A 20241-nucleotide genomic window follows, 5' to 3' on the forward strand; every position below is an offset into this window, starting at 1 on the left:
TAACTATAAAGAGGCATAACGTTTACAATACGTAACATTTATTTTGTATACATGGTATGAATAGTTCTACTTCCACAATAAATAAAGTGGTGCGGTTTTCACAAGAAAAGGGAACAATCTCTGTTCAAGCTACTGACTTGTCAAAGGCCTCTATAAAAAAAAAGTGGTCAGGTTGAAACCTTACCAACCGTACTGGTAGCTACGGCCCTGTACTTTCTTGATTATTTGTGTAATAGTTATGCAATTCTTATTCACCTTGATGTAAAAGGGTAAACTTGTAACCACAAGAAAAAGAGGCACAACGTTTTGGTATAACGTTTATTTTGTTAGAGGCGAAATGATGGGATGAAATAGTTCTATAACGGTATTCAGTTCACTTGGTATGATGTGGAACTGCAAAAGAGGCTTAAGTTTTATTTTACAGTATTTTGTATACATAGCCTATAAATAGCTTGAAAAAGTGTTTTTACAAATTTTGTATAACAGATTGGAGAAAAATTCACCTTGATATTGGACTTTTTTATCTGAAAAAAATGTTTGTACAATTCATTTTTAAATGTGGGAGCAGAGACTTTAAACTGCCGAGAAATGAAATGGTAATATGAACCAATATTTGCGAGTGAGAATTCGCTTATCTTTTCTCTCTTACCAGTTTCATATTTTATTTTAATATACATATTAAATATGTGTATGTTTCAGCTTTAAAACACATAATTGTTAAACAGTTGTTATGTAAATAGTTCTTATAAATTCACCTGTACTGAAAAGGCAGGGAAATGTATTTTGAAAGATTTTTTTTTTAATATTCAAAATTGTTTGTATATTTGTATTTGAATGTAACCCACCTGTTAATTAACATAGCCCACCTGATAATTAACATTAACCACCTAATGAGTTGAGTGTACATTCCATTTTAGTATTGTGTATTTGTCATTTGTTGCTATAAAAAAATTTATAGATTTTAAAAAAGACCAAATTAGTTATTTGTTTTTATTTAAGAGGGACTTATAATACAGGTCCCCTCTTATTTCAGAAAAAAATGAATTCTACTTAATTGAAGGAAATAATTATTTACTGTATATATTATTATTTTTATATAAATTTCATGTAGAGCTAATCACATTTATTAGGATTGGAGGATTTGTTTAAAAAACAAATAAATTATGTAAATGCAAGAATGTTCTTGATTGAAATAATTAATATATCATTTTTCCTAGTATGATAATTGCTTAAACTGTCAATTAGTTGAGTATCTTTGGAGTGGGTGACGTGAAGGGATGATGGAGTTGTTGTCAAGGCTTCCTAATAATCTATTTTAATTTTAATGGAATTTTTTTGAAATTGTAATATGAATTCAATTGATTCAAATGTCATAATAAATTGTTGCACTGAAACTGTACAATTATCATTTTTCTGTTGTGTATAACGCGCATTTAATTCTTGTTTATAAATTAAATTGGGTAAAAAAATAATCTGATATTCTGCCAACCTTTGCCGTAGTCATAGGAACTTTAAACATGGAGTATACTGGCAGTAGTTACGAAGGCGACTGCAAAAACGGACGGTAAATGTCTCTTTGCTATTGTTCGAATTATTTTTACTTGGTTGCAATGTTCATAGAAATACATTGACATCATTCGGTATTAGTGAATATATTATTTTTGTAATATAAATGTGTTAATACACTGTTTAAATCTAGGCCTAGGCCAATTTGCGTTGTGATTTCTCCGAGCGAGGCGAGTGTGAACACAGCACAGCACACTCTCGGTGCCCAGGCCAGGTCGAGGCATTGGGGCAGGGCCTAGCCTATGGCCTAACCTTATAATTTCTATAAATAGCTTAGGGGTAGGCCCACTATACAATCTAGACATAGAACAAAATCCAATGTAGCCTCCTACCTTTTTATAAATCTCGGTTCAAATGGTTAAAACGTTTCCTTTTTTGTATTTTTGTTTGATTTAAAATAATTTTTTTTTTCAGTCTGGAAGGAAAAGGCCAGTATACATTTCCAACTGATACAAAATATGATGGAGAAATGAAAGATGGGATGTTCCATGGAAAGGGTACGCTGTTCTTTCCCAATGGAAGCAAATATGAGGCAATCTGGGAAGATGGAATTGCAGTGGAGGTGAGTCTGAGAAGATAGGATCGAGAGAGACAATTCACTTCTCATCACATTCATTAATGATGAAAAACAAACACAAACAGGGATAATAATGCCTTAAAAACATCCCATTTTTGCTTAGAAGTGAGCTGCAAAGGCATCCTGATTTTATCCAATCTCCTGATCTTTTGAATAATAAAAAAACCTGTTTTCAAACACACTCGCTGACACTTTCAGAATTCTGTTTTTAGCAGGTTAAGTCCAATACCGATTTAGTTGCTACAAGAGTGCGACGCACCTCTGGTAAACGTTGAAATGCTGAGGTATTTTATGATGATTTGAGTATGATATAGAGGTCATAAGGGCAAAAAAAAACTAATGTGCGTCAGTCTACAATCATCCTTGTTTTCTTAACATAACATACAACATATATAACATACAACTGAAAATGTTTTTTGTTTTGACAGGGTAAATACACATTTGTAGATGGTCTGCAATATGATGAGCCAGAATGGTTGTATTGCGATGGTTATGATAGACGGTTCTACACAGAAATATGTAAAGGCCTAAAACCAGCAGGTAGGCATTGCTAGAGTTGGATGCAGCAGAAAATAAGCACGCTGCAAGTAATTTTACCAATCATGAAGCGATGGATCATTTGAACTGTCACTTGTGATTGGTCAACTCGCATGCATTGTGCCTACGTTGTTGTGTTGCGTCCGAGTGGGAAAGCTTTAAACGTTTGCATGGCAATTAAACACATAAGGAAAGTCAGGTTTTGTACTAGAGGCCTACTCTAGACAGTTGCACACTTCCATTTTGGCCGGGAGACTCCCGTATTTTAGAGTCGTCTCCTGGCCTAACATTATGCTCCCGGTTTTCCATATTTACTTTCTGATTACAAAGATAACTGAATTTTGTATATGTGTTTTTTTTCTGAATTCAAATAATAAAAAAAAAAACTTGCACACAAGCAAATTTACGACCATCTGAATTTTTTTCTGAACGGAAAAGGTATTCCTCTCACATAGCCACCACACGATACTGCTTTTTGTCATGTCACACACTGCACTCCTTACCTCTCCCCTGGACTCGATAATAAATAGAGGATACTGTTGACCGAAAAAAAAAACCACGTCCCATTTTTGTAACTTGAGCATTCTCAACTTTATTTCTTTTCCACAAATTTGTCTTTACTAATAATCATATTTACATTATTTGTTTTTCTCAGAGACAGTGTTGTTAAGTTATTTAGACTTTGAACAATTAAATCTTGGTCTCCATTAATTTTATATAGTATTTAGTAATATTTAAACATTTTTTCTGCTTTATTCTTAGGACGTTCCCAACTGACAGATCACATACCTCCAAAGGAGATTCCCGAAGGCTGCTACGATACCGGAGATGGCTTCTACAACCCCGAAACCAGAGTCATTGTTGATTATAATCACAAGTTCTTACGAAATGCTGGTGAGTTCTAGTTCTATAAAAAACTGAGTTGTGGTTATTGTTGAATGCCATGACTGCAAAATGTTTTCATCTGCACATGCTTATAAAGTATTCACCGTTGTGATTGCTTCCCAATTATTCTTTAACCCCAATTTCAGAATTTTGTGTAGGCCTTCTCCTTCAATATAAAATAATACAAAAATGGCTGCCAATATATTTGATTTATTGTCTTTTGTGATGATTAATATTTTTTTCTTTTGTAGATGACGACGAACATGCCTGGGTGATAAGAACGTGTCGCAAGGGCTGGGATGAGATCGTTGGATACCAGGCCAAGCCTCCTCAAGCCTAGAATATTTTATTTTTTAGATATTAAATGTAAATAATGTAAAATTTGTAAAAACGATAACCAAACTAACTTAATTGTATGTGTACATTTGATCATGCAGTGTAATAATATTGTAAATAAATATCATGGAGAATTTAGTAAATAGGATGATAGAAGAACTGAAGTTTCTTTGAGTTTTTTGTTTTGTTGATTAGATATTGGTGGGGCCTTTGATTTCTTTTTTAGGCATTTGATTGTGCTCGTAATAAAAAAATTTGCATGCTAGGAACGTTTAAAAAACTAAATAATAATAATATTAATATCTAGTATTCTGTAATATATTATATCATTTATTTTTCCTGACAAATAAAAACATGAACAGAGCAAAATGTAAGACAATGATGTAGTATTACCGAAATGTTATAAATGAAATAACAGTCGATAGGCTCTCTACAAAGAAATACACATACAAATATTTAAAAAAAACATTTAAAAAAAAGTGAAAATATGAATTCAGATTCAAAATACATAAATATATACAAACACACTAAATATCCAGAACATTTGTATTTCATCATAAGAAACCTAATAAAAGAAACGTGTTTGATTTTAACTTAAACTTAAATAGTAGCATATGGTATTTTGTTTCTCTGGTGGTGGCTGCTTTTACCGCGGCATTCATGGAAGAGAAAAATACTAAATAAAAACCTGAAAAAAATGCATTTATTGTAACGCGTCAAATCAGAATACGACGTCTAGCTGACGCTTTGTCTTCCAGCAAATGTAATTGAGAGTGTGAGGCAGGTTTGTTCGGTGGCATGTTTCAAAGAAAGTATAAAGAAAAACGATGGCTTATCAGGAAAATAAGCAATGTATAGGTGAATACAACTGTTGTATAACTTCATTATAATCGTATGACCATATAATTATCCATGTTGATTTTTAAAATGAGGCCTTTGAATGGATAAAATATGTAGGCGCTAGGCCAAGCTAGGCTGGTATCCTGCCCACAAACAGCTGCGTCCCCGCCTGCTAGAGTTGCGTTACATATGGGAATTTCCCAATCGGGCTATATGTAGGCCTAATACTCAAATGTGAAAATGTACAGGGGTACAGGTAGCCTACACGCAAGTAAAATCTCAAAATTAGAACAACGAATCTTGCATTATATACCTCTTGTCAGAAATATATTAATAATAATAATAAATTTGATTTTGCTTTATTAATAATATATTTTTAAAAATTTAATTCTAGATATAAATGAAATAGAAAAGATGAAGTTCCGATTGGTACAGTGTGGGTTGGGTAACAATGTGCAGACAGTTGAAGTAAATAATGAGGACTTCATGCCCACAATAACAACAGTAAGTCTTTTTTGAAAACTTAAAACATAGGAATTGATTTGTTTTATGCACTTGTCAATTGTATGACCCACTATACGACCCCCGGGAGAGGTGCGTCATTTGTCCGATGTGAGTCATACTTTTGAATACCATGACGCACCCGTGCGTCAAAAAGGTGACTTACCTTTAGGTGACCATGACGCACCCATTTTGACGCACTGTGACCATGTTGTTTATGATATGGTGGGTGGTAAAGTGACGGACATTGACACACCTTGTTCATTGATGTGACGTACCATCTAGGTTTTTTGACGCACCCCTGCGTCAGTAATTATTTGTAAATGACACACCCATGACGCACCTCTCCCGGGGGTCGTATAGTGGGTCATACAATTGACAAGTGCATTAGTCGCTATATAAAAAAAAGCAATTTATTAGATTATTAATACTCCGAAAGTTTAATTTGGTATTGTCAGTTACTGGGTGTTTATATATTAAAAATTACATATTTTGTAAATGTAATAAATTATTTTTTTCCAGCTTCCCGTTGGACCGCCTCCCGTTCTCAAAAGCCTGGAATCCCAGATAGCAGAATACCTTAACACTCCAGAACGTTTACCCATTCATAAGGTGGAGCGTGCTCAAAAGTAAGATAAGTTTTATATTACTATTGCACCCCAGGCACACCTGGTCCCTTACAGGTAACACCGCAGATCAAATTCTTTAATCATTAAATTGTCTTTTTAGATTTTGGGAAAGAGAAAAAAATGTTGAGAGCTTATTCAATGTTGAAGCCTGCCCTCTACAGTATAAGTTGCAAGTTGAGAGAAACCAAACAACAGGCGAACTACTTAAATTTAAAGAGGTAAGGTTAGATACCATAATATAAATATTCTTCTAATCTCTAAAGCTCTGTCTGCACTATCAAACTTTACTTTGACAAGATGATGTCATATCATTACCATATTTAAGCATGTCACTACCATATTTAAGAATAGGACAGTATCATAATATTATCAGACCTAATTTTACTCTTTGAAGGTGCCACTAGAAAACACAGGATTTACTGCTCAAAACTCGTTGTCAATGCTCCGGCAGCCTGGTGCTCCAGTAGACGCAGTACGAGGTCATTCATCTAACAAACCCTTTTGGCCTGGAGGTCTTGACGAACCATCCATCGATGCAATCACTGAATCTATTCAAGTTAATTTTAATGATGATGGTAAGTTTTCAGATGAAGTGGCACAAATCCGCCAAAAATCTACTCATATCTGTTTTGAAAAATTCTTTACTAATGATTAATGATGGGCTAGATAAATTTTTACCCCTGCCATGTGATACAAAATCAGCCAATCAATTGTCAAGAATATAATTAGGTGTGTTATAATATAAGTATGGTTGATTTTTTTTGTTCATAAAGATCTTCTGACCGTTCCTCCTGGGTTTGAGAATGGAATGTGTTTTAAAGATGCGACTGATAATGGAACAACACCACATGGGGCAGTCTTGAAACTGACTGACCTTATGACTATAGATGATGAATTTGATCTTGGTGATGAGGAAGACGAAGAGGTTGAAAAAACAAGTGAACCGGTATTATTACTATGATTTTTTTGCCTTCCAACTATTTTATATTTTCTTTTGTCTACACCAATGAATGTTTTTTGACATGTAAGTTATATTAACCTATTTTAAAGTTAAAGATATATTGTCCCCCTAAAAAAATTGTTTTCACATTTTTTTTTTAATATACCATTTTACTATCACATAATAAATAATAAATTAACCGCTTATCTATTTGACTCGTTCAGAAAGTATTTTTTATGAAAACTTGATTACCGCTATTAATAAAAATAATATTCCTTAATTCTTAGGACAACAAACTCACAGAGGTTGATGGAAAAGATGCCGAGTTATTAGAAGATGTCCTTCAACGTGTATGTAAATTATATTATATATTTTAAGTGAGTAAATAAATATCTTTATAACATGCTAAAATAATCTCACAGTGAAATTATTTGTCAAACAGGCTGATGAAATATCTAGGCTGGCAGAGACAGTAAAAGAAGAACCTGCTAAAAAGGAATGGGCCATCAAAGTGGATGTCATGGCTCCTGTTGGTGACTTTTATAAGAAGATACCAAATATGGCTTACCAGGTAAGTGTAGACATTTTGTTTTCTTTCATGCATAGATTGTACTGTAGCATTTGATTTTGTCATACCAACATGCACATTGCCCCTATAGTTGCCAAATTAAAAAGAAAATGTAAATAGTCATTAATAAGTCAAGGGTATCGTTAACACATGGAAGTTAAATAGATTTAAACAAAGTGTTTAAATACTGGGACACTGTATCATGGTTGCAATTGATATAGTCCCATAAATTGATCCCATAAATTCCCCGACAGGACTCGGACATGAGTCATCATGCTGACAAGGTGAGCATCATAACCATTAGACCACAGGGGCTTCCTGGCTGAGCACGTTAAAATTCTTGATGGATACATTTTATCACACAATGAATTCATCATCAAAGTAGATAATAATTGTGAATATATTAAAAGTAGGCTTTATTCCGTAAAACAATTCTTATTATACATCAAAATTATGTTCGATTTGTTTCTTATCTACATTTTTTTTTCTGTTTTCTTCAGTGGCCCTTTGAGTTGGATGTGTTCCAGAAGCAAGCCATTCTTTGTCTTGAGAACCACGAGAGTGTGTTTGTGTCGGCGCACACGTCAGCTGGAAAGACGGTTGTAGCAGAGTATGCGATTGCTTTATCTCTTAAACACGGAACCAAGTATGTGTAAACTTTACTCCCTTGAATTTTACTACCCGATACTCAGTGTTGTATCTCTACATACAAAATTATTTGCCCAGTACTATAGGAATATTTGGTATTTGGCATCTCATGTTTATCACATGTGGTGTCTGTATCATGCAAGATTAGGTTATCAAAAACAGTGTTTAAATTTTGTTCTTGTCAATACACCTAGATTAAATATATTTAATTTAAATAAATAATTTCCATAAATAATAATTTATTTTTAGAACAGTATACACATCTCCCATCAAGGCATTGTCTAATCAGAAGTATAGAGATTTTAGAAACACCTTTGAAGATGTTGGACTTCTGACCGGTGATGTCCAGTTGAACGACAAAGCCTCTTGTCTCATCATGACCACAGAGATTCTGAGGTATCAAATAAATTTATTATATTTTCTGATATATTCTCTGTTATCATATGAACACATTTAATAATTTTAGTGGCACTTTGCTTGGTTGGCAAGTCATTGTGCAAGTTATATACTGTTGATTTTAACAATTATTTTCACTGATTTTCATCGACGTAAGCCTGTGGCTCAAATACGAACTCTCCGCCCCCCCCCCCCCCCCTCAACAAAAATGGTGTAGTCTGCTGTCACGCATTTTAAATCTCTCAGGTTGGTAACTATGTATAAGTAGTGACTGTGTAAACTAGTACACTGGCCTAACCCCCATTACGTACAAAGCTCTTCATTTTTATTGTCTAAAATTCTTCTTCGATAATCTTACCTCATTTCTACTACCACACTAAATTGTTTATCATAATTCCAATAGATCAATGTTATACAATGGATCTGATACTATTAGAGATTTAGAGTGGGTTATCTTTGATGAAGTACACTATATTAGTGACGCAGAGGTAATTTTTGTTCATTTTCTTTACAAAAATATGTATATTAATATCTACACTGTATTTATACCTAATTCCAACAATTCACACTACAGTATAGTGTTTTTTTGTATTTTTTAACTTTTTTTACAAATATATGTCTATTAGTACCTACAATGTTCAGTATATATACATGATTCCAATAATTCACACTATAGTGTTTGTTTCAAATTGTAAATATTTTTGTTGTTGTATTTTCTGACTTTCTTTACAAAAAAATGTCTATTAGTACCAATGTTCCATATTTATACATGATTCAAATAATTCACATAGAGTTTGTTTTCAAATTGTAAATAATCATATTTTTTTGTATTTTCTGACTTCATTTATCTTCAAAAGCGAGGTGTTGTGTGGGAAGAGGTCCTCATTATGTTGCCTAGTACTGTAAATGTTATACTGCTAAGTGCCACAATACCAAATACTATGGAATTTGCTAATTGGGTTGGGTAAGTTTTATTTTATTTTCAATCTGTACTGTACTATGTATTGTAAAAACAAATTCCAAATGAAATAAGAGTGATGATAAAAAATAATACAATTACCTTTATTTATTTATTTTTCTTATAATTTATTACTATTTCAAGTACATGAAAATTGTAAAAATATTATTAGTTTATACAGTAAAATAATTACTTTTGATTTTTTCAGGAGGACAAAACAAAAATATATTTATGTGATTAGTACATTAAAACGACCAGTTCCATTGGAGCACTACCTGTACACTGGTAACAGCAATAAAACCAGTGACCAACTTTTCTTGATTGTGGACAAGAACAACAAAATGGATACTATAGGGTAAGGTGCTAAGGCGATCATAAAGATCAAAATGCTTGCTGATACATTTTCAAATTACAACTAAGAGTCATGCCTATGAAGCCACTATGTAAACTTGCCCATAAATCAATTCCATGACAGGTACTGGTGTTTTATATGTATTGTTATTGCCATTTTTAGTCGCGTGCAACGCGACTCTACAGCTCACTATGTTGGTCGGATGGTTGGTCGGTTGGTTGGTAAACACTACCTTGAGCACGTGACTGCAGCCATGTATATGGCCTTGTTGAATTAATAAATGTTCTTGACTAGTACCTCAGGGAAAACTCTACTGGATTGTTTATATGGGCGACTGGTGTAAACATGACCTAGAGTTTCTCACCTGTACCTCGCCTACCACAGTATTGGAGAGTGCTTGTTATATTGTTATGATTTGATTTAAATTTATTAGGAAAATCATCATAAAAAATACATATAAAGTGATAACATAAATTACTGACATTACAAATACATTTATAAAAGATTTTCCAGTATAGCCCAAAAAGCTTATTAGCTTATTTCCATTGGGATCCTTGCCAATGATATAACATTCTCACAATAGTCAACTCAGATTTCATTCTCATTTTTTCCCACTCTTTTTTTGCATCTTTAATTAATAAATACCATAACCTAATCTATATAAAAACACTGCTGAAGATGAAAGCTTAGAATAAATATTATTTTTTTCATATTTCTGTCTTTGGTTGTATAGTTATAAAAAAGCCTTAAATGCTAAGAAAGATCGGGAGACTAAATCATCGCAAAGCTTTGGTTCTAAAGATCGAAGAGGCGGATTTTTGAAAAATGTAAGTACTGTACAAAAAAATTGCATCTGTTTATTGTCGGTAAAGGTATTCATTTTTGTATATACTCGTATAGACCGGAGACAACTTTTAAAATTTTAATTGTGTCAGCCGTGAGCAGCTTATGTTTTTGCCACAGAATATGCAGCAAATGGAACACATTGTTTTTGTTTTTCTTCACAAGCTGTGTACAGTAGTAGCCAATTCAAAACCATTGCCACTTAAAAATGTGTTTGTTTTCATTACCCACCTCTATTTTAGGATAAGAACGTATATTTATCACTCGTTGAAATGTTACGCAAGAAAGCTCAGCTGCCAGTTGTCGTGTTCACGTTCTCCAAAAAGAAATGTGACGAGAACTCATCATCCCTGACGACCGTCGACCTTACAACAAGCAGCGAGAAAAGCCAGATACAAATATTCTTACAGAAATGCATCAGTCGCTTAAAAGGCTCAGATAGGAGACTTCCGCAGGTCAGTTGAGAATGTGACCTTTTGGTCATTTTCTTATAGAAATGTAATTTTAATTTTGTAATATTGAATAATATTTAAAACAATGTTTTAATTGTAGATTTTTAAAGATGTGTGTTAAAACTTTGTATTTGTTCTGATGATAATACTTTTGTATACTATTGGCAGGTTCTCCACATGAAAGACCTCCTTAAGAAAGGAATTGCAGTTCATCATAGTGGTGTGCTACCAATATTGAAAGAGGTGGTTGAAATGCTGTTCCAAAGAGGGTTAGTTAAGGTAAACACTGGTGTTCAAATAGTAGGTTGAAATACTAGTGAGAACTGTTGCTTTGACAAGGTAGTAATATGCTCCTATTAGCCATAAGAGGAAAGAGAGGTCACAACAGTACACAAGATCATTAAAGCATTAATGTGAGGGTTAGCCATGACCCATGATACTGTGTCATCATATTAATTAGGAGAACACAGATAAATAGTTTTATATATTCATTTAAACTTCAGTCTGTTGAAGCCAACTCAGACAGAGTCGTACGCCGAGGCCCTACAAATCGTCTCGTTGAGAGAAAATAAAACATGTTTAATGTTCTCCCGATGACCTAAAAACCGTGCATGACATTATGACAAAACAACTTGTCTTGTCCGGATTCATCTTGGACAGCACCGACGAGTCAAGATGTTTTGTCTGGCCTCGTCGTATCATGCTGTCTGAGTTGGCCTTTACCTGTATCATTTATTTATTCATATTTATACCCATGCTTCTTCACTTTCCCTCAGCTTTTGTTTGCCACTGAGACCTTTGCCATGGGTGTGAACATGCCAGCAAGGACCGTAGTCTTCGACTCCATTCGCAAGCATGATGGCACGTGCATGAGAAATCTTGTGCCTGGAGAATACATTCAGATGGCAGGGAGGGCTGGCAGAAGAGGTCTGGACACAACTGGTCTAGTCATCATACTATGTAAGGGTGATGTGCCAGAGATATCGGATCTCCAATCCATGATGCTGGTAGGTTGAATAGAACATATAGACATAGGGATGACTGCAATGGGGAAATAATGGTAGAAACCCTAATTAAGGGATATCTTCGGGAGCTGTAGCTTGGTGGTACTTGCCTTCCAATCCCAAGGTCCAGGGTTCAATCATGACCTAGTGCCAGGTTTGTAACTCACGACTCTTTCAACTCCACTCTCTAAGCCTCAAATGAGACTTAGTAAGCACGATAAATTAGTTTATTAATTATTAATTTACTTTATCCATTCTGTAATTGGCGAGTTTGTATGAAATAAAAAAAAAACCAACAAAATGTCCCCATAATAGAAATGTCCCCTGAAGACAGGTTCCCTGCAGCAGCGTTAAAACATGTATTGCCCCTTGTTAATTTGACTAGGAGGTGTCCCCTTAATAGAGTTTCCCTTGAATAGGGGTGTCCTAAATTTGGGATTCCACTGTATCTGTATGACATTTTGTTAAATTAATTTTGTTACATATCAGGGGAAGCCAACACACTTGGAGTCGAGATTCCGTTTGACCTACACCATGATTCTGAATCTCTTGACCGTTGCCGTCATCCGGGTTCAAGATGTCATGAAGAGAAGCTTTGCAGAGTTCCACACACGGAAGGATTCGCACCAGCAAGAGGTGGAACTGAAAGTTCTGACAAAGCAGCTGGAGTCAATCAAGCCAGTGTACTGTTACTTGTGTCAGGAAGACTTGGAGAAGTATTATGATACCTGTACGGCACTGAATAAATTAAGACAAGAAACACAGGTGAAATGATGATTGTGTGATTATAATGAAGAATTATGATGACAGTGTTGAGAATGAATATGATGTGTTGATAATGATTATGATGTGATTAATGGTTAATATAATAATTATATTTATTGCTGTCCATATAAACATCAAAGCATGAAACAACATGTACATAAATTACATTACTAAACGGGCAGTTTAGAATTAATGTTCTGTGCCTGATGTGTTTATATATATAAAAGTATCTCTTCGGAGATCCTGCTTTGTGAATAAAATACTGAAAGATGAGGGCGTATCAATTTGATCCCAGGTGCGCGTGCATACAATTTAGGGACTAGTGATGTTCCGCCGTACCACGCCGAGAATGTTAAAGAGTCATTATCCAATTAAGTTGGAACAATACCATGAAAGCCCCAGTGGTCTAATGGTTAGGACATCTGCATATCAAGCAGAAGGTTCCGGGTTCGAGGCTAACAGATTTCCTCATCTTTATCGTTTCAAATAAATTACATTATATTACAATAACTTTAGGTAAAATAAAAGTTACAATAATGGAATGGCAGAGGATGTTTCAGAAGGGGTCCTGGAAATAAAACAAAAACATGAAAATGATAATACAATACTTCTAATTCTTAATTCATTTTTATTATTGCTTATTTATGTATTATTTATTTAATTATTGATTGTAATGACAGTGTTGACAATACTTTTAATAAAAAAAATAAATTACTATATTAGTTTATTCTAAATTGAATATTTTTCTTGATTTTTTCACAGCTTGCATCAATAAAACACTCAAAGGTCAAAGTGCTTTCTATTGGCCGTGTGGTCGTTGTAAACACAGACAAACATAAACATACGTTAGGTGTTATATTAAGTTTGTACACCGCAAGTCGACATAGCAAATTTAAAACACTTGTTATATGTGATCAAAGTTCAGGATATGAAAGCAAACTGTCAACAGCTTTTTCTAAGAAGTTAAGGGTTCAAATGATTAAAAAGACTAATTTATACCAACCTGAGGGTGTATGTGGACACGAAGTTGTTGAGTTGGTAGCTAGTGATCTGTATGAAATTACATCAAACACTTTAGATGTCAGTGCAGATAAAATATTGTCTGATTGGAACACGCGGCAGATACCACGTTTTAGGTAGGTTTTTTTTAAAATCCATTTCTTTCTCTTTCTCTGAATACCTCCTCAATCTCCAGTTGCAATTCTTTATTCAATCTGAATCAAATGATAAGAATCTACTTAGATGTTATATAAAACAAATAATGAATGTTTTTATATTTATGCAATGGTACAATTAATTTCATTTGGTGAAATACAAAATTATATTTTCACTCAGGCTTTGCCTCATGAAAATAGAATTTCATCTGTATCTTGTAAAATTATTTGTACCATTGCACTCATAAACATTCATTATTTGTATACTATGGTATGTCAGAATTGGCCAACAGATCACTAAATTCCAAAAGTTAGGTGTTATAACCAAAGTTGCTCTACTTTGCCTCATGAAAATAGAATGTCATCTTTCACCTCATGAAATTATTTGTACCATTGCAGTCATAAACATTCATTACTTGTATACTATGGTATGTAAGAATTGACCAACAGGTCACTTAATGCCCATAGTTAAGTGTTTTAATCAAAGCTGCACTACTATGCGTCAGTACTACTTAATAAAAACCAGACAACCAGAAGTGGTGGCAATATAGCGATGATCCTTTACATTTTTTATCAGGGATAAACCTCCAAGTCAACTCACAAGTGTTGTCGTACAAGAGCTTCTGCGATTGATAGAAGATAATCCAGATGGTCTTCCAGCGCTCAACCCTGTCAAAGAACTCAAGATCCAAGACATGGACTTTGTTGAGAAGTATATGAAGATGCAAAGTCTACAGGAGATTGTCTTTGACTACAAGTGTTTAATGTGCCAAGCTGTAGATGAACATGTAAATGCATTTGGTATTTATTAAAATACTTCATTCCTTAAGCTCTGTCTACACTATCAAACTAGTTTGACAAAAACGTGTGATGTGCCCAATTATGGTAGGGATATGCTTAAATATGGTAGTGATATGACATCATGTCCATATTTATCAAGCTAGTTTGATAGTGTGGACAGAGCTTTAGTTTATATGTCTGAATACTTTATGTAGTTATAGTGACTCTTCAGGGAAACAATTAAAGGTACTATTGCACACTCATCTTTTTGTCAACATTTACATTGTAGGCTGTTAAATATTCTAAATCCAATATGTAGTTTGTGCCACATTTTAACTGCTCTACTCCTAATGATTAAAAATAAGGCAGCCAATTAATTGAATAAAATTCAACACTAAATTTTCATTATTTGTATATCCACAATCTTCAAAACTCACTATCCAACAAAGTATATTTTTTTGTGTAAATGTTTCATTTTAATGTAACATTTTTATAATAAACTTAGTTTTTATATATGTTACCCTTTTTAGACAATAAATTGAAATTATTGATGTACCGTTCACTAAATATTGTGCAATAATTGTACTGTATATATATTCATGAAGAAATGAAAGTGGGAAGAACCTGCAAAAGACAAGAAAAGTGTTCACAATTCCCTAACCTACTCCTCTGTTTTCCTTTGTAGTTTGCAGAACATGATCACAACATGGCGCTAAGGGATAAGGTGAAAGATTTGGGTTACCAGTTATCAGAAGATAGTCTTCTGCTTCTTCCAGAGTACCACCAAAGAATCAAGGTATTGCTCTTTCAGATTTAGTGAAAAAAAATGTTTATAAATATAATGAATTCATTTGTGGTATATGTATATGGTTAGAGTTTTCTCAAATACTTCTTTTATTAGGTGTATTTGATTTTTTTTTTGTTGACACAAAATAAGCATTGTCACAGGACAACATCTAATAATTCTAAACTGAAAAGAGTTATGACAACTGAATCTAACTGAAATTATTAGCAACATTGCTTTTTTTTTGAAAACCTATTTTGTATACAAATTTATAAATTAATAAAAAAACTACATTTCTGATTCTCGATACTGTATCTATTTCCGAAGTATCAAAGGAATATTTGGTAATACAACATCACATGTGTTTCACATGTATCTAGTAGTAACCTAACACTTAACCTAACCTTACATAAATACAGGCACCACATGTGATATAAATGAGATGCTGTATTGCCAAATATTCTTATGATACTTCGGAAATAGATAGTATGTGGAGATACAGCACTGGGAATCAGGTGATCAAGACATGTCTCTGCTATTGAAAGGTTGTGTAAGATGAGAAAAAATAGGGCATGAGTTATATCTGACACAGTTAATTTGAATTTTTTTTTTTAGGTTTTACAAAAACTACATTTTATTGATCAGAACATGTCACTGCTATTGAAAGGTCGTGTCGGGTGTGAGATAAGCCATCATGAGTTAATTTTGACACAGTTGATCTTTGAGAATGTTCTGACAGAGCTGCCTGCAGAAGAGATTGTTGCACTTCTATCTTGCATGGTGTTCCAGCAGAAGAACTGTAGCTCACCAACTCTTACAGATAGTCTGGAGAAGGTAAGAGATGATGGACAATTGAGAAAGAGGTTTTTAAAATTGTGGGAGATTTTTCTAAAGGTCATTTGTTAAAAAGTTATGCATATGATTGTCTGTACTCTGTTTCCACATTTGGCATTATATGTCCAGTATCATATGCAGTGTCACATGTGTATCACATGTGATTCCTGTATTATGTTAATATTATGGCCAGATTAGGCATCACATTATCAGTATTTGCATATGGTACAGTACAAAAATATATACAGTACAGAGTTAAGTTATGTATGAGATTTTGGTTGAAAATGTGTTTATACAGTAGAGTAGTGTATCACTACCAGCTTATAATTTAAATATTGGTACCCGTTTGATATACAGGGTATGGAAATGATAAAGTCTGTTGCCAGGAATGTAGCCGTCTTGCAGCAAGAGTGTGGACTCAATATTGATGTTGAAGAATTTGTCAGAACATTTAAATTTGGACTCACAGAAGTTGTATTTGAATGGGCAAAAGGAACAGTAAGGGAAAAATATTAACTAAAATTTTATTATAAGTGCCAACTTTTTTATTATAAATTACTTTGTGATTTCATTGTTTGTGGTTTAATTGTGTACACCTAATCGAGCTTGCCTTCCCATTCTAAGGTCCACGGTTAACTCCTGAACTAATGCCAGGGTTGTAACTCGCGACTCTTTCAACTCCACTCCACGCCTCAAATGTCAAACTAGTTTGACAAAAAAAGTGTGATGTACCCAAATATGGTAGAGGTATGACATCATCATGTCCATATATGGGCACATCACATTTTGTTGTCACATAAAGTTTGATAGTGTAAACAGAGCTTTAGTTTATATCCATCCTGTAATTAGTGAGTTACTCATTGTCGGATGCGTATGAATTAAAAGTAGCATTAATCCAAATGCCAACTTTATGTCAATGGCTATCAGATGTCCCTATGAAGAAAGTTACTTGCACCAGTACAAAGAATGTCTTTTCAACTATCAGTGTCCTGCTCCACACACTAATAAAGGCCAACATGTTTTTCTTTAACTTACCTCATAGAGAAACAGTGGCGTAACACAGGGGGGAAAATCCACTGGATTAGCACTCTTTATGGGCCCTCCAATGCTGGGTAGTTGCATTAGGGCTGCTCATGCTCTGTTGAGCTCATAGCGGTTACACCACTGTCTAAGAGACAAAAGGTTTTTCCCGCTAAATATAGCTTAATTTTCCTTGTAGCCGTTTGCTGACATCACAGAACTAACGGATGTTTCAGAAGGCATTATTGTGCGTACCATCCAGCGTTTAGACGAGACGTGCCGTGAGGTTGGCAACGCAAGTCGTAAGATTGGCAGCTCAACATTATTAGCCAAGATGCGACAGGCCTCAGAACTTATCAAGCGTGATATAGTATTTGCCGCTAGTTTATACACGCATAGCTGATCATAATACAAGGTATGCTCATGATTATTATTATTATTATTTTATAGATTTAATGTGTTTCGTTAGAAATCTGGACAAACTGTTGTTTGTTATAATTGTTTTGACTGTTTAAATTTCTTTTTCTTTGTTTTTACAGCACCAAGAAATCAATTATACAGATATAAATTCACAACAAAGTTGTCATGACACAAATGGAGCATATTAAAGATGTATTGTCCCCTAAAATCATGAAAAATAAAGATTTATTATTTTATTACTTTGTATAGACCATTTTGCAGGATTAATGAAGTTATTCACTTCCATAAGAAAACAAAAATATGATTTCACTTATAAAAAGACAACATAAACAGTTACATTTTACCAAAAATTCATTGTCTGGTGGGACACGGAAAGTGGTCCTGATTTGGAGGTTTCAGACTTTAATCGAAGTGGGCCTATAAGGATTTTAAAGGCAATAAGTACTATTTTAAAAAAATATGAAAGTAAAGATTTTAAGTAAGCAAAGTTATATCAAATCTTGCATAAACGTATAAAGATATGAATTTGTTATTAATATTAAGATAATATGATCAACTTAAAATAGGTAAAACTGCCATATTATTAATAAAATATGAATAATATAATATAATAATTATAATATAAGATGAATTAAAGATAGACTTACTTTGATAATTAAATGTGCTATTGAAAAAAAACAGTAAGTAAAATAAAATTACATACAAACATGTACTGTTTCAGTAATAATTAATTTGTTTAATAAACACTTTTCGTTGAATTTATGAGAAAATTATAATTATCTATGAGTAATTATTTAAGATATAATTTTTATTTTTTATCAAATACAGTAAATAGATTTCTTTGAGATGCATATAATGCGAAATAAAAATAAAACATCCAAAGTTTTAGTAATTATTATTTAAGGGTAAGATTTTAACTTTTAATGAAATGCATAACATGATTGCATATTATAAAATAAAATTTATTTTCAAGTGCATAAAATGCATGTAAACTTAGAAAGAAGTAGTACTGTATTTTTGTATTATTTATGTTAACACTGAAAAACCTTATGTGAAGTAATATTTATTACTGAAAATTGCGTTTTCCAAGGTTTTCAATTATATAACGCGTTGCAATACTTCGTTTTGCGTTTGACGGATATATTGTGATAAGGATAAATGAAAGTCTAGTTACCTCGTGCATTCATTTAGATTTTAATGTTTATTGACGTTCGACGGGGTTTTTGCAACACTGGAAAAGCCCTATGTAGAGTTACTGAAAATTGCTTTTTTCCAAGTTTTTCAATTATATAACGCGTTGCAATACCTCGTTTTGCGTTTACGGGATACATTTTAATAGAGATAAACGAAAGTCTAGTTCATTTAGATTTTAATGTTTATTACGGGGTTTTAACTTTGTTCGTGATGCTTTTTACGTGTGTTCGTGTGAACCCATCTTTATTTATTCAACGTCATCACCTTTGGTTTGATGGATGATAATTATTATAGATATGTACTGTGATGTAAATCTAAGCTTATAAAAGCCAATTTACACAGACGTACGTCTTCGTAGGAACCAAGCATAAGCGACAATAATCCATCGCTTGTGATTGGTCAATTTACTTATTACGTTGCATTACGTGTTGCGTCTCTATAGTGGGAACCAAGCATTGGTCATATAAATATATTTTGGATATGATATGATATTTTTCTGGGGGAAAATTATGGCAATCCTTAAACGAAGTACCGTACAACACCCATAAAGAAACTATATCCATGGAACCGATTCATACTATGCTATGATTAAATAAACCAGTAACAACAATATCAATAGTTGTATTGACCAAACACAAAATTGACAACTTATAGTGTCTGATAATATGCAAATGAGCCCGTCGACCATTCCGATAGCTTTGCTCAGACGATCGACATCCTTACTGTGGAGAGTATTCGACGTCCTTACGGTATGGTATGTAATCTTACGTTTTATAATTTCATAATTCATTCTGCCCAATAATTATGTCTACTATTTTATTTTATTCTGAAAATAAATGTTGGTAATGTACCGACGATCAGTAAGATCGTTTAAATGTCTTGTTAACCAAAACACGACAAAATGACAACACAGTATTATTATAAAGTTGAAACAAGTTCAAGTATGTGCCTTTATTTACATACTATGCAAATAGGCCTACTATGTAAAGTGCAGTACACAGTTAGGCCAGTTTAAATAGGTCACACTACGAAATAAAAATGCAAGTTAGGCCTATACGTGTTTATTAAAGCTTATAGTGTGCCTAAGAATCGCATTCACACCTCGTACTACCTCCTCCCATATCACACATTTCCATTAGTTTTTCACCCACCTGGTCACATAATGGATGTGTTTCCATTTAAATTTAGTGTACTGATACAAAAAACCGATGGCGAAAGGAGGTCACACCACTGGGTCTACAGTACCTGATGTATTTAA

At 33.5% G+C, this 20241-nt stretch overlaps 2 protein-coding genes across 2 annotated transcripts; both read left to right on the top strand.

The window, feature by feature from the left end:
- The first annotated feature begins 1496 nt into the window (after positions 1-1496).
- On the top strand, positions 1497-4071 carry LOC144837692 (MORN repeat-containing protein 5-like). Its single transcript, XM_078692909.1, has 5 exons — positions 1497-1564; positions 1981-2128; positions 2572-2683; positions 3443-3574; positions 3817-4071. The coding sequence occupies exons 1-5, from the start codon at positions 1518-1520 to the stop codon at positions 3903-3905; spliced, it is 528 nt and encodes a 175-aa protein (XP_078549035.1). The 5' UTR covers positions 1497-1517; the 3' UTR covers positions 3906-4071.
- A 595-nt stretch (positions 4072-4666) lies between these two features.
- Positions 4667-18447, top strand: LOC144838709 (superkiller complex protein 2-like). Its single transcript, XM_078694161.1, has 25 exons — positions 4667-4759; positions 5136-5245; positions 5765-5871; positions 5972-6089; positions 6266-6446; positions 6645-6817; positions 7099-7161; positions 7254-7382; positions 7880-8025; positions 8277-8423; positions 8827-8911; positions 9281-9387; positions 9590-9736; positions 10467-10560; positions 10819-11031; positions 11197-11307; positions 11805-12035; positions 12522-12797; positions 13560-13933; positions 14529-14739; positions 15417-15527; positions 16131-16349; positions 16707-16847; positions 17569-17784; positions 17909-18447. The coding sequence occupies exons 1-24, from the start codon at positions 4729-4731 to the stop codon at positions 17770-17772; spliced, it is 3729 nt and encodes a 1242-aa protein (XP_078550287.1). The 5' UTR covers positions 4667-4728; the 3' UTR covers positions 17773-17784; positions 17909-18447.
- Positions 18448-20241: the final 1794 nt, after the last annotated feature.

This window comes from Antedon bifida, chromosome 3 (assembly GCF_963402885.1).
Source record: "Antedon bifida chromosome 3, ecAntBifi1.1, whole genome shotgun sequence".
In the NCBI taxonomy this organism is placed as follows: Eukaryota; Metazoa; Echinodermata; class Crinoidea; order Comatulida; family Antedonidae; genus Antedon; species Antedon bifida.